General features: G+C 39.3%; 1 protein-coding gene across 1 annotated transcript in view; it reads left to right on the forward strand.

The window, feature by feature from the left end:
* Window positions 1–12940, forward strand: part of LOC142033972 (transient receptor potential cation channel subfamily V member 6-like) — a 29600-nt gene extending 16660 nt beyond the window's left edge. The window contains exons 8-15 of the mRNA XM_075034656.1: window positions 3252–3464; window positions 3826–3912; window positions 5042–5118; window positions 5426–5591; window positions 5846–5912; window positions 6497–6765; window positions 7832–7938; window positions 9375–12940. Of these exons, the coding sequence (XP_074890757.1) occupies window positions 3252–3464; window positions 3826–3912; window positions 5042–5118; window positions 5426–5591; window positions 5846–5912; window positions 6497–6765; window positions 7832–7938; window positions 9375–9648 (1260 nt within the window). The 3' untranslated portion in view covers window positions 9649–12940. The remainder of the gene's footprint in view (window positions 1–3251; window positions 3465–3825; window positions 3913–5041; window positions 5119–5425; window positions 5592–5845; window positions 5913–6496; window positions 6766–7831; window positions 7939–9374) is intronic.
* The last annotated feature ends 770 nt before the right edge of the window (window positions 12941–13710 follow it).

Here is a 13710-nt window from a genome sequence, read left to right on the forward strand (position 1 = left end):
CAACAAAAACATTTCAAAGATTTATCAGATAAATTTTAGTTCTTAGTTTTCTGTTTTACCCTCAAGATGTCATCAGAACTGAGGATAATTTCCAATCAATTATATATATATATATCTTTGTTTCCCTTTTACAGAAAAGGCCTTGTTGACATTTTGGCACTTGGTTGGCAACCTCAGAAAGGATTCTTGGAGAAGTAGCTTATTGCTCATGTGAACCCTGCATATTTTCTATGAGAATGGCCAAATAAATTCTTCCCTTTTTCATAGGTAGACAAACTGCAAATGAAATAACACTGACTGTCTTAAAGTAGCTGAATCCAACTGCCTTTGACTATCTCTGGAGTAGATCAAGCCCCTTGACCTACAAAGCAAACTTTGATCCTTCATAAACATACCAGCCCTAGTCCTAGTTCTGAGCTAAGTATTTACATATTCTACTTACATCAATAGAAATTACACTTCCACATAGGGAAGACAGATGAGGGACTACAGGCTCACTTTTCAACTGTGGGAAACCAGTACAATTATCGCTTCAATTCAGCTATACTGATTTCTTCCAGATTGGGAATGGACCCAAAACAGTTGTGAGATGACAGCAAAACACAAAAAGACTCCATGCTGATTTTCTGGGCTTGCAGGTGCCAGTAAACAAAGTATCTTTGTTTTACTTTCATTTTAACAGAATATGACTTTTAACTGAATGAAAAAGAAAATTTATTTTGAAAATACTTTAGGGTGATCCATTTGATTCCAAAGTAGAGATCTAGTTCTTCAACTACCACAGATCTTGGAGGCCATGATAACCTGAGTCGGTATCATCCATCTACTTTGAAAATAACATTTGTCATTTCTGTGGAACATACTTCCTTACAGTGGGACTCTATGTATTTTATGACCAGTAGGGAATCACAGGCCAAATTTTTCAAAAGAACTCAGTATGAAAAGACGCTAATATTCTGTCTTGCATCTTATTCATATCAGCATAGTGCTCTTGTCACTATGTTGTTGAATACATCCCAATAGTGCACTACATACTAAAATTAACATCTTTCCCATGTGTTTCATTCTTTCCTCACAGACTAGTTTACTAAGCAGAGCATCTAGTTTTGGGTGGGCTTGAGAATGATTACTTTTTTGCACACAATATTGTGTGTTCACATTGGACAAATTAAGCTAAAGAAGTGCACTTGGCCTAGATTCATCCCATCTCATTTTTTCTCCAACTGAAGTGTCTAATTAAGGAATACAGATTCCCTACATTTTACATGTGGATGACAGAGAAACGCAAGTAACTAAGTATCTCCAGAGAGCAGTTTAGATCTTAGGTGAGCTGAATGGCAATCTGTGGGACCCTATTGCCTACAAGGAGAAAAATCTTGGGATAACCGCATCACTAATGAAGATACCTCCTTTAGGTGCCTAAAGTTATGTGATGGGGTTACTGGTAGTAGTGATACTCTAAGGACATAGATGAGGCAAAGTTTGTAGGAAGAAGTAATGACATTTATTAGACATTTCATGTAGTTGCAATTTCATCTTGTTCTGGGAAAACAGTTAAAAAGAGCAGAGTGACATTGATCTTTCCAAGTTTTATAGTTGTCATCCTAGCAGCAAATCAAGAGATTCACTCAGAGGCATAGATGAGCAATGTTCAACAGAGGAAAATATGTTGAACTTTTTTTTCCCCATAACATCTCTCTATTTTCTTTGTCCTTTATATGCCTGTGTGCAAATCAACCAGATCAACCATGAGGGCACTTAAGAAAATTTCTGTATTCTTCCTGTTAGTTTTTGAAATGGAGTTGTATGATAGGAGAGGATTCTTCCCTCCAGTGCTCATAACTCCTCTGTTCTTAATTTTTATAGACCTTCTTTGTCACTTCTAAAACTATGGTCTCAACTTTTTTGATGAAGCTTTCTTTTTTATAGAATTCCTCAGCTACTCAGTATGTGTGGATATATGCAGACCTTTGACAGAAACACAACCCCAAGGCATGCAGCAGCACTATTTTTCATGCGGGCAAGATGCTTACTGAAGCTTCTGTTTATTCCTGAAAATGTCTGTGGTCTTCTAGGTACATTTGAGCTGCACCACTGAGATTCTAAAAAGAAGGGCCAAAACATTGACTATGATATAAATAATCTAAAGGAAGTAAGTTGAAGGAGCCTGGTTTTTTTCATAGTATATCTCACTGGGGTTATAGTGCAGGTTTTATCATCATAGCTTAATGGCAAAAACTTTTGAAAATCCAGTCCATTAACAGGCTGCATTTAGACAGAAGCTAAGGAACTTTGGAAATTGCCTGCTAAATCAAGGTAATATCAGTGTCAGTTTTTCAAAGAGAGCTAATCATCTAAAGGACCTTTTGATATGTTTCCTACAGATGAAGAGTTCTACAAAAGCTACCAAAGTTGATAGAAATAGCTGTTGAAACCAATGTTAACTTACATGTATAAATGCAGAACTCCAATTTGGAGAAAAAAATCTAAGCAAATTTTGCAAGGTTGCACAAACTTTTTTCTGTAGCTGAAAATAGAATCCAAATTATCTTATTTTCAGTTCTGTGTTCTAATAATGTATATTTTGCACAGAGGAGAGTATCTGTTTGTTGCAGAGTGCACTGTGTTGTCTTGCTTAACAGAAAATATTCTTCAAAATTCATTCCAGTTACAGTAAAAGGCAATTCATGAGTAGAAGTAGTTTTGTACGTGTTTGAATCTCTAGAGTTCACAGGATAAATAAACTTTCTGACACTGTAAAGTTAGCCCAACCTTAATATGTATATATCTTGTACTCTGCTTATAGCCTTGTAAAAGATAATGGGATCTTTCATAAAGGATGATATCAAATGCTATTTTAAATAGTATTTTTTATTTTCTGTAACACATCCTCATATATTAGCATTCATGGATCTAGAGCATAGGTCTATCTCAAGTGTTTATACATGTCCAGGCCTACACAGACAACAAACTTATTCCAGTATCTAACATGCTTTTCTTGCGCTTCTCACTGGTACTCAAAAGCTGTTCTCTGCAGGATATGTTTTACTGTTTTTTTCCAAAGCTCTTTACTGGCAAACTGAGCAAATCCAAACCCACTTGAGCATTCCATTTTTGCAAAATAAATTCAGCTTCCAAATGCTCAGTAGAGTAGGTGAGAATAGTATGTTGATGTTCTCCCAGGAAACAGTGTGAATGTTTATAAACAAATGCCTTTATGGCAATTAATTCCTTCTTTCTATCTTTCTCAGGCACGGCAGATCTTGGACCTAACACCTGTGAAGGAGCTGGTGAGCCTGAAGTGGAATATGTATGGCCGTCCCTATTTCTGTTTCCTGGCTTTATTCTATATACTCTACATGGTCTGCTTCACTATGTGCTGTGTCTACCGACCTCTGAAACCCCGAACAGGCAACAAAACAAACAGCAGAGACAATACAATCTATGTCCAGAAAATGCTGCAGGTACTGTGTCTATAGGAGTCAGAGCCTCATAGGCAGCATTGGGCAATTCTCATGTAACCTACTTAACTGGAAAGTCCAAGTATTTCCCAGTTCCCAGCTACTGTAGCTGTCCTCCTCTCTTTCTGCCAGCTGACCTTTGTCAATGAGGAACATGGGGTATGCTCTGTTCTCTGCTGCTGGGGCTGAGCTGGTTCCTGTGGCCTTGTCAGGCCTAGTCATGTTTATTACATTAACAGTGGGCCTTCTTTTCCCCCATCCTCTTTTTTAATTTCCTTTCACTCCCTTTAAAATTTAATTCACTCCCTTTAAAATTTAATTTTAATTTCCATTCACTTTTTTCCTTTTTTTTTTTTTTCCCCAGGAATCATATGTGACATATGAGGATGAACTGAGGCTGGTGGGGGAGCTGATCACAGTCATTGGAGCTGCAGTAATTTTGATCCTTGAGGTAGGAGAAACAGTGAGCTGTATAGTTGCGAGTTTCATCAAGACAGGTTTTACTTCCTAGACAAACATGAGTTTGTACTCACAACTTGGTAGGGGTTATTTGCTCAGTCTAAGTGTTTTGATATACACCTGTGGCAATAGACACTGTCAACAGTATCTGTTGGATGAAACAGACTGTGACAATGTACTAGTAAGAGTCCAGGTGTGGAAGGAGCAATTAGAAGGACTGGCCACACTCAAATACTATCTGCAGGGTAATGCCACAGTTCCCATTCGCACCATCTGTAGGTCCAGCTGAATCCCAGCTGTTGCATGAGATTCTTAGAGATTCTTCACCCAGGACCCCTAAATACTCATGTGTTTAGGGGTGCTGGGTGAAGTAATTTCTGTGTGTACACAGCAAAGTTTATATTTAATTGGAGATCAGTGACTCTGTGGACCTATAACAGGAGCCTTACTCAACCAGAGTTCTGAGGTGGACATGTTTAGGTGTTCTCCTTACTATGAACTCTCCAGAAAAAAACACCAAAATTTCTTTAAGTTAAAACAAATACATCCCCCACTTGATTTTATTATAATATGAAATAGAAGACTGAAACTTTTATATGAGAAAACTCAAAGGACGATGCCAGGGAGAACTGAAATAAAACAGGGCTTGTGAACAGCTTTCTCTCTCCCCATATATGTTCCAGAAGGACAGGTCCTTCTTCCTGTGTTTGGTCAGGATTCTGGGGCTACACTACAACTAACACAGTGAGAATTATAAGAAATGCCTTTGATTCCCCAAGCAGGTATTTTTTGTCTTCCTTTCTGAGGCTCAGCTGTTTGTCTGGTCTCTTCTCAGTAATCTGTATGAACTTCAGGCTCACAGGTCTGTGCTGCAACACCTCTCTGCCACATACCAAAGTCTCTCAATCTGCCCAAGCGTTCTTAGATTTTCTAGCAATCTCTATCACATCGTGAGATGGGCCCAATCATTCTGTTTTTAAAATAATATAGAAATCAAACTGTGAACCAGCAAACAAAGCAGATGCAGCTGGCCCCAAGATCCTGTGAATATTGGTGGTTACCATGACATTTAATGGTATAATGGAATCTGAGTCCTAAAGTCAATAGGATGTCTCTCTTAGATCCCAGATATCCTTAGAGTTGGAGCAGCGAAATACTTCGGACAAACCATCCTGGGAGGGCCTTTCCACATCATTGTGTAAGTACACCACTTTTTAAGTCTAATAAATATATTGCCTCTCACTTTCCCCACTGCTGTCTTTTGCCAGATGAGTCACTTTCTCTGTTCTTTTAGAGTACTCCTTATCTTGATTTATTTCTCTCACTGGCTCAACTGGTGTGTAGGAAACCAGGTGAGCGGACAGGTAGAGTTGACAGTGCTGAGAGGTCTCTGTCTATGGGGCTGGTGGCTGTATATGCCCGTCTTGGAATTTTTGAAAAGAAAACAAAAAGGAGAGTAAGATTCCTTTACTGAACTTTTTTCACTGTCTCTTCTTCCTTTGCAGCATCACATATGCTTGCATGATTCTAGTAACCATGGTGATGCGTCTCACCAGCACAACTGGTGAGGTGGTGCCCATGTCCTTTGCCCTGGTGCTAGGGTGGTGCAATGTCATGTACTTCGCACGAGGCTTCCAGATGCTCGGACCCTTTACCATCATGATTCAGAAGGTATAAGACACAAACAAGTATGGGCTTGTTACATACATCCTGACATCTCTTGCAGATTGGGAGAACTGAAAGAATACTTTTTCCTCCCTCAGGACTAGCATTAATGGCAAATGGACAAGTTCTTGTCTGCACAGAGGGTTTGGGACTTTCACATTCTCTCCTTAGTGTAGAGTCTGGAAAACGGTTTACATAGGGTTGCATTGTGACTTGGTGGGACAGGTGGGCCTTATGGTGGCTCTGTCTTTGCTCTACAGATGATATTTGGAGATCTGATGCGCTTTTGCTGGCTCATGGCTGTGGTGATACTAGGCTTTGCATCAGGTGAGTCTACAAAAGGAAAACAGCAACAAGTTACCCCTGCCAACTTCTTTAGTATGAATCAAGTGCATGGGTTTTGATTTATTCTCAGATTGCCCTCCGAGTTAGCTGGCAAACTTGGTGATGATGTATAGCTTCTGGTTTTTTGAGCATGGTCACTTTCCCAGTACTGATTTCTGTTCTCATGAGTTTGGTTTTCAATTCTTGCTCTTTCCAGAGTAATAGAAATTAGGATAATCCAGATAATTCCACATATATACACAAGTCAAGATTTAAAAGCATACTGCATTTACAATATTTGTCTTCGGAAAATGAGATTAACACACATAGCTTTATTATATCCTTGAAGAAAAGATCACTATTTTGAGAACAAATAAATAATCAGGGTAACTGAGCCATTTTATAATGGAGACCAGTGATTCTTTGTCCTTGTTATGCTGGGTACTGCACTAGCATAGAAACACGTGTAGCTCCTTCCCAGACCACTTTGCGTTGTCAGCATCTCTTTAAAGGACCTCGTTGTTGCTCTTGGAATATGATTCCCGTTGTTAAACTCTCTCTCTTTTTTCCCCATTGGTCTCCTCTAGCTTTTTACGTCATCTTCCAGACAGAGAACCCTGAAAACCTTGGGCAGTTCTACAACTATCCCATGTCCTTGTTCACCACCTTTGAGCTGTTCCTCACTATCATTGATGGCCCTGCAAACTATGATGTGGACCTGCCCTTTATGTACAGCGTGGTATACTTTGCCTTCGCCATCATTGCCACCCTCCTTATGCTCAACTTGTTAATTGCCATGATGGGTGACACCCACTGGAGAGTGGCCCACGAGCGGGATGAGCTCTGGAGAGCCCAGGTAACCTAATTTAGGTGGTAGAGGGTTCACTTTGAATAAAGAGGAGGAAAAGTTGTCCAGGCGAAATGTATTAGACAGTGCAATTACTTACTCTGCCATCTGTGCTCTAGAGGAGGTACTTTAAAGCCTTTCCCTGGCCTTCACTTTTCTTAGGAGCTAATAAAATAAGCCATGTCCTTTTAATTCTGTTTTACAGCTTCTGTACATCAGCCACAAAATTTCTTTCATCCTTTCTATGAGTCTGAAGTGACCAAGTGCAAGACTATTCTTCTGCACATCTTCCCATGTGAAACTGTCTTCCAGTATATCTTTGCTATGTGGGTATTCCTACCTTATTTCAAATAGCAGCTAGAAGCCCGTCCAGCCTTTCTAGTCCATCCTGCGTCTCCAGAGATGTTCCTTATGCATGGAATCTCTTGTTAAATAGAATTAAAGTTGCATCTTTTTTTACAAATCACATTTCTGTGTAACTGAGAGTTAAATTATAATTATAGGGATTGACTGAGGGGAGATGGAATGCAAGGTAATGATTACAAGTAGGTCAGTAACCTCTATAGATCCATTACGAGAAGTTGGTCTGACTCTCTTACTCAAAAGGCAAAAAAATTCAACCAGATCAGTTATATAGCTGTTCAATAGGAAATCCATTTCCTAGTATTTTTCTGTGAGAAAGGAGTAAGTCAAATAGTTAAATGGAGTTGTGTGGCCACATTGGTAAGTTCTAATGATGGTTAATGCAGATATAAATACTGTTCTCTTCTCTAGCTTGCAAATTAATTACCCTACTTGTTGTCATCAGGTATAAAAGGAAAGAAATTTAACAGTGTTTTAAGAGCACTATTGCTTCCTCAAAACATGGCACTGTTAGTGCCTCAAAACAGTTAGGACTGAAATAGTGAATTGCCATATAATAAATGGAGTATTAACTGATTTTTCTTCATTGTATATGGAGCTGTAATGAAGTACATTAATGGGTCAGTACTCATGAAACTGATAATTTTGAAAGAGTCTGATTTTTTTCTAATTCATCTGAGTTTTGTTTTGGTTTTTTTTTCTTATTCTAAAGGTTGTGGCTACTACTGTCATGCTGGAGCGGAAACTGCCACGGTGTCTCTGGCCTCGCTCTGGAATCTGCGGGCGGGAGTATGGGCTAGGGGACCGATGGTATCTCAGGTGGGTTCACTTCTAGTGTGTGCATGTAAGGATCCCAAAAGAAGAATCCAATGTACAGATGTTAATAAAGAGCCTTTCTAGTGGCATTAGGAGGAGTGTTTGGAGTCCTTCCCTTCTGGAATGCAGACCCCAATCTGTTTTCTGTGACTGATGGACAAGCACTGCTCCCTTCAGAAAGCTCTGCTGTGCAATTACTTGTGAAATCAGCTGATGTTTTCTAATCCAGTAGTCACAGGAGACAGACCCCAGAAATTGCATGCGTTACAAGGCCTGAATTTTTCTTTCAAACTTCTTACGATGAGTATCACAAAACTTTACCGCTGTGCTTGGTTGGCTGTCTCTATCCATTAGATGCATGAAATGGCAGAGGCAGAATCAATCAATTAGACATTCAGCAGCAATGAACTGCACTACAGATGATTCCAAAGCAGAACAGGACTAATTAAAGGCATGATTTCTTTCTCGTGTGAACCTAGTAACTATGTTATACTTTGCAAAGACTGCATCAGTTGGCAAAGTCTTAGGTCCTGGATTTCAGTTTAGGCGCTGAAATAAAACAATCTGTAGTCTAGGTAACGCTAGATTCCTCATTATTTCTGATTTTAATCAATATTTACACCAGGGTGAGAAAAGATTAAACTTTGGGCACGTGTCTTTCCTAACTGCATCATCTTTTGCTGATAAAGCCAGAAGGGGGAGTGGAGGCTGTATGAAATAGGACTTTCTGCAGGTTTTAGCAGAGAAATGAACCTTGTGGATTTTCAGGTTTGCTGGGCAGAACAAGCAGACCTAAAGTGGTACCAATATGCAACACCTTCAGTCCAAGGTGCAGAATATAACTTTGCAAGAGCAATATCCCAGCAACAATTCTTCATTGGATGCTATGAGAAAAGAGTATTGGTGTGATCTAGTTCTGTCACATTACATGTATGTTCACTGTATATATTGTGGGACAGTATTTCAGAAGACAAGTCATAAGTAATGTAGAGAAGGGTTGGTGGAAGTGGAGCATTTAAATAAAAGTTCAGCAAAAGATAAGTGACATCCTGAGGCTAGCAGCCATGAAATATCAGAGGAGCAAAGGCAAGAACAAAGAAGATGGATGAATATATGTGTATATACAAAGGATCTGGAGCTAGAGTCAGGTGGGGTAGGTCTGCCAATAGCTTGCAGCTGGCAAAATGGAAAGGGCAAATCATGACTGGGAAATGAGTTAAAGGACAGGAAACCATGGGCAGATAAGGGTACTGAAGTCAATGATGGGGATGAAGGTCTAGGAGATAATTGTGTGCTGGCAGCTGCTAGCACCATGCCTATGTCTGGGTTAGTAGCCATATTTTTGGGAGGGGCTTGCTTCCTGTGGCTGCTCAGTTTTGTTGATGAGCTGACATGTTTCTACATAAGCATTCAGCTTATGTTTTTTAATCCTCTTACAGAGTTGAAGACAGGATTGATCCCCACAAACACAAGATGATGCGGTACACAGAAGCATTTAAGGCTCAGGATAGGGATAACTATGACAAAGGTTTGGAAAAGCTGGAAATCGATAGGGACATCCTGTATAAGAAGGAACTGTCTGCTCTGTCATTGTCACGGAGCACATCCAGGACTAGTTCTCACCGTGGCTGGGAGATCCTGAGGCGCAACACCTTCCATCAACTTCATGGAGAGGTAGGTCATGCCATGGAAGAGGAGGTCTATGATGTCTAAGAAGCCTCTTTTACTCCACAACATGGATCGCTTTTGCCACAACAGTTGTCTTCTCCAACTGTTCATACACACTCCAGCATGCTACAGACATTCATCAGCCTTGATGAACTCTGGTGGTGAACAGTTAATGAACAGCTCATGGCATCTGTGCTATGACATACGAATGCAGTCTTTTCTCTCCTACATTTGAGTGTCTCTGCTGTTGCACTGATGTTTGCACCAAGCTGGTGGGATTGTTGGACTAAGGTCTGTGGTGATTTGTCATGCTTTGCGATGCCCTACAGAAATGAGCAAAAGAAGCCAGCAATGGGATTTCATCTATTTACAGAGAAGCAATCAGTAAACCTTCTCCCAGACTGTTACATACAGTACAGTCATTCCCTCCAGTTTCACAAAATCCCAATGCTCTCATAGCAAAGAGAGCTGACTGAAGTTCTGTTTTATGATTTGGTACAGAACTGAAAAAAAACCCTGTAACTAAGCTCAGGAATGAAGGTAGTTGCTGACACTGTGATGATTAAAAGAACTGTAACTATTCAGCTGGCATTCAGGGCCTGACAGATTTTGCCCTCTGAAGAAACGCAGTCTCTATTAGCTGCATTTTCATCATTGCTATCTTAGCAGGACTGTTTTGGTTTTGGTGTGGTTTGCTTGTTTAGGGTTTTTTGGTGATGAGGTTTTTTTGTTTGTTTTATTTTGTTGTCACATGAATGCACTTTAAGCTTTTGGAAAGAAGTGATTGCTGTTCCTGGGAGGATTCTGAAGAATCTGAAGTGGGAACTTCTTTTCCTAATGAGAGCATATATGACCTGGCTAGGTGACTTTCAGCAGTGTGAAAGTTCAACAAAGCTATTAATCTCCCAAATGAGCTGAAGCTGGTCTTTTGTTTGCTGTAGAAGTGTAGGATTCTGAATCATAGTTCTCCAACTTATAACTGAGCCATCAAGGTTGGGTAGTGAGCTACAATATAGTGCTAAAAGAAATGGAGAAGAAATGTTGGATAGATGAATAAGAGCTATTGCAGAGGCAGTTAATTCAGAAACTGGTGCATGCTCTCTCTCCCTCTCTCTGAAAGTCTAAAACTATCCAATGAACATCTGAGTCATCCCCGGTTCCCTTCCAGGTACAATGCTGTGCCAGTCTGTCAGTTTGTCATCTGCCTAGGGCCACTTTAAGAAAAACGGAGAAATGTTCAGAGAAATGGACTGTCATTTCAGGGATTTTTTATATTCTCAGGAGTGTGGAGTTTCATTTGAATAGAAGTAAGTGGAAAGCAATCCATGGTCTTAACATTTCCTTCCAACAGGACTAGTAACAGAAACTTTGGTTTTTAAGAAACCAAGGTTTATTATCTAGCACTAGACTTTGAGCCAAATCACCCTGTGATAATCAAAGCAGATAACGAAAAAGCTAAATCCAGTGGATTTCTGATTGTATTGAAATATCACAACAAACATCTCCTCTTTTGCAGGTGCTATAATGAGCATCATGATCTTTGCAATTATGTGTGTTTATTTAAATGTCCTCTTTCTCTTACTTGAATGTGTATTTATGCTCCAATGGAAAACTGACAGAAGACTGTCTCTCTGGAATTCAACTGCATGCTTTTGAGTTGACTCATTTTCTTGAACTGAAAGTGTTGTCTGGTCTCACTCAAGTGTTGTCAGTCCTTCCCAAAACCTCTGGGGTTTGTACTGGTAGTCTATGGAGATGGGAACAATGTGGTACATTAACCAGAACTGTGAATTGCTGCTCTAACTGTAGATCAATTTTCTTTCCTAGTGAATAGGAAATAGCAGGAAGGGGAGAACTGATGGCTTCCCCCTCCTCCCCCCACCCCCAAGTATAGTAGTCTTTTCACTAGTTTGAAAACTTGCAGAAATACAATTAAGATGAAGCCCCATAGCCATTTCTACAAAAGGACTCCTCTTTGTGACATACTACTACTAATATTTTAAAAGCTAGTTTGAAGTACAAGCTGTGTAAGCCCTGCTTCTGATGTTGTGTTTATCTCTGTAAACAATAATAAGAATTTTGATCTTCAAACTCAAAACAACATATTGACACTGCAGGAGACAGAACAGAACTCAGTTGACAGTGCTAGGCCTTTATAGATTTCTGCATCTGCTCTCCATATAAAGGAAATATAAAATCCAGTAGCAGGTATTTTTAAGGAAGTGCCTTCTCATGTATTTTTACATTCTGTAACAGTTAGCTTTCAAACTCCTTGCACAGAACCCACCCACAGAACAGCATCAGAACTGTGTGATTTATTTCCTGTCTTTGGAGTTGCCTAATGTAAATAAGACAGAGAATCATAGAATATTTTGGGTTGGAAGGGACCTTTACATGTCATCTACTGCAACCCCACTGGAATGAGCAGGGACATCGTCAACTAGATGAGGTTGCTCAGAGCCCTGTCCAATCTCACACAATGTTTCCAGGGATGGGGCATCTACCATCTCTCTGGGCAACCTGCTCCAGTGTTGCACCACTCTCATAGAAAAAATTTCTTCCTGACTGCTATTAGAATTTGGCTTCCAGTTTCCTGAGGTGACTTCATATTAAAAAAAAATCCTGGAAAAAGACCTTATACAAAAGGGGCAGAATATTTTACCAATAGTAAATTATTCCCCAGTCAACTTTGCATAATCTTTTTGTTGATGGTAAGTGGTTACAGACCATTTTTAGCATTATTTACTTGATCTGGAGGATAAACAGCTATAGAAAAAAATTTGAGGTGGGATAAGTCAGCAGATATAATGGGCACACCAGAAGTTGGAAATATTAAATTTAATATGTAAATGTGGAATACCTACCCTCTTCCATTAGGACATATACACGAGCTGTGCCCATGTGAGCTTCAGATGATGAAGTAATAGGCACTAGACTAACACTTGAGCTGTTTTGATGCAATCTGGCTTAGACGTGGAAACAGCAATGACTACAGTCACACAAAGGCAAAGCACTTCTGCTGTAATATTCTGCACAAATGTGCTGCTTCATGATTTGCTTCAATTTTTTGCATTTTGTGATGCAGTTATATGCTAAAATTCTGAAACCGTGCTGCTGCTTCTTGCTGTTGCAAGGTGTCTTTCCTCTGCCTCTTAACAATATTGCAGTAATTTCAAAGCAGACATTCCTCCCCTCCTTGAAACTGCTAACCTCAGACTATCTTCTATGTTACTGGAGCAACTTCTGAGTTTATGATAATGTGATAAAAATGAATGTTTTGATCCAGTTGCTTGTAGTAAAATGAGAAGTATTTTGCTGAAAATAAAAATATTAAATAGGTGGAGTATCTTGTCTGCTTCTTTGTGTCTAAAATATCATGGGGCAATTTTTGGTTTTGTTTCTCTATTAGCAATCATGGACATTAATTGACAAGTTGTTTGGATTGTCATGTTTGGGTCCATGTTAAAGTTTTTGACCTTTTCCACAGCAATCCACTTCAGAAATTTCTTTATGCAAAATTTGTATGGAGTTTCAAATACTGATTCCACGTTCAAAGAAAGAACTGTCAATGCCCTTATTTTTTAAAGTCATTGAGTGTTTAGTGAAAATGCAGTACAAGCTCTTTGGAGAAGCAGCCGTATTTGCATGTTGGTGGAATGGCCCATTTTGGATGGTGAGGTGATAGTCCTTTCTATAGCTGCTTGCAATAAAATGCGCTTAAGTACAGAGAGTTTTCTCAGTAATACACATGCAAAACATACAGATACACACAAAACTGGGCTATTTTATGAATTTGATGTTTACACCATTTCTTAAATGATTACTATGATTTCCTTTCTAGCCTGGTTAAGGGCTTCATCTTACATTATGCATTAAAGCAAGCCAGGCAAAGAAAGTGCAAGCCAGACTAATGGGATGAATCCTGATGAATGAATTTCCATAAACTCCTATTGAAATGCATTCTGTACTCTTGAAGAACTCAGCTGTAAACAAAGGGTCTTGCTTCTTTATTGGATAACAATACAGTTGCTAATATAGTAAAACAATAGTTTAATTAGGCTTTGAATTTGCACTTGTTTTTTCTCTTTTTTTGTTTGCAATATCTAA

The sequence above is a fragment of the Buteo buteo genome, chromosome 8 (assembly GCF_964188355.1).
Source record: "Buteo buteo chromosome 8, bButBut1.hap1.1, whole genome shotgun sequence".
NCBI lineage: Eukaryota > Metazoa > Chordata > Aves > Accipitriformes > Accipitridae > Buteo > Buteo buteo.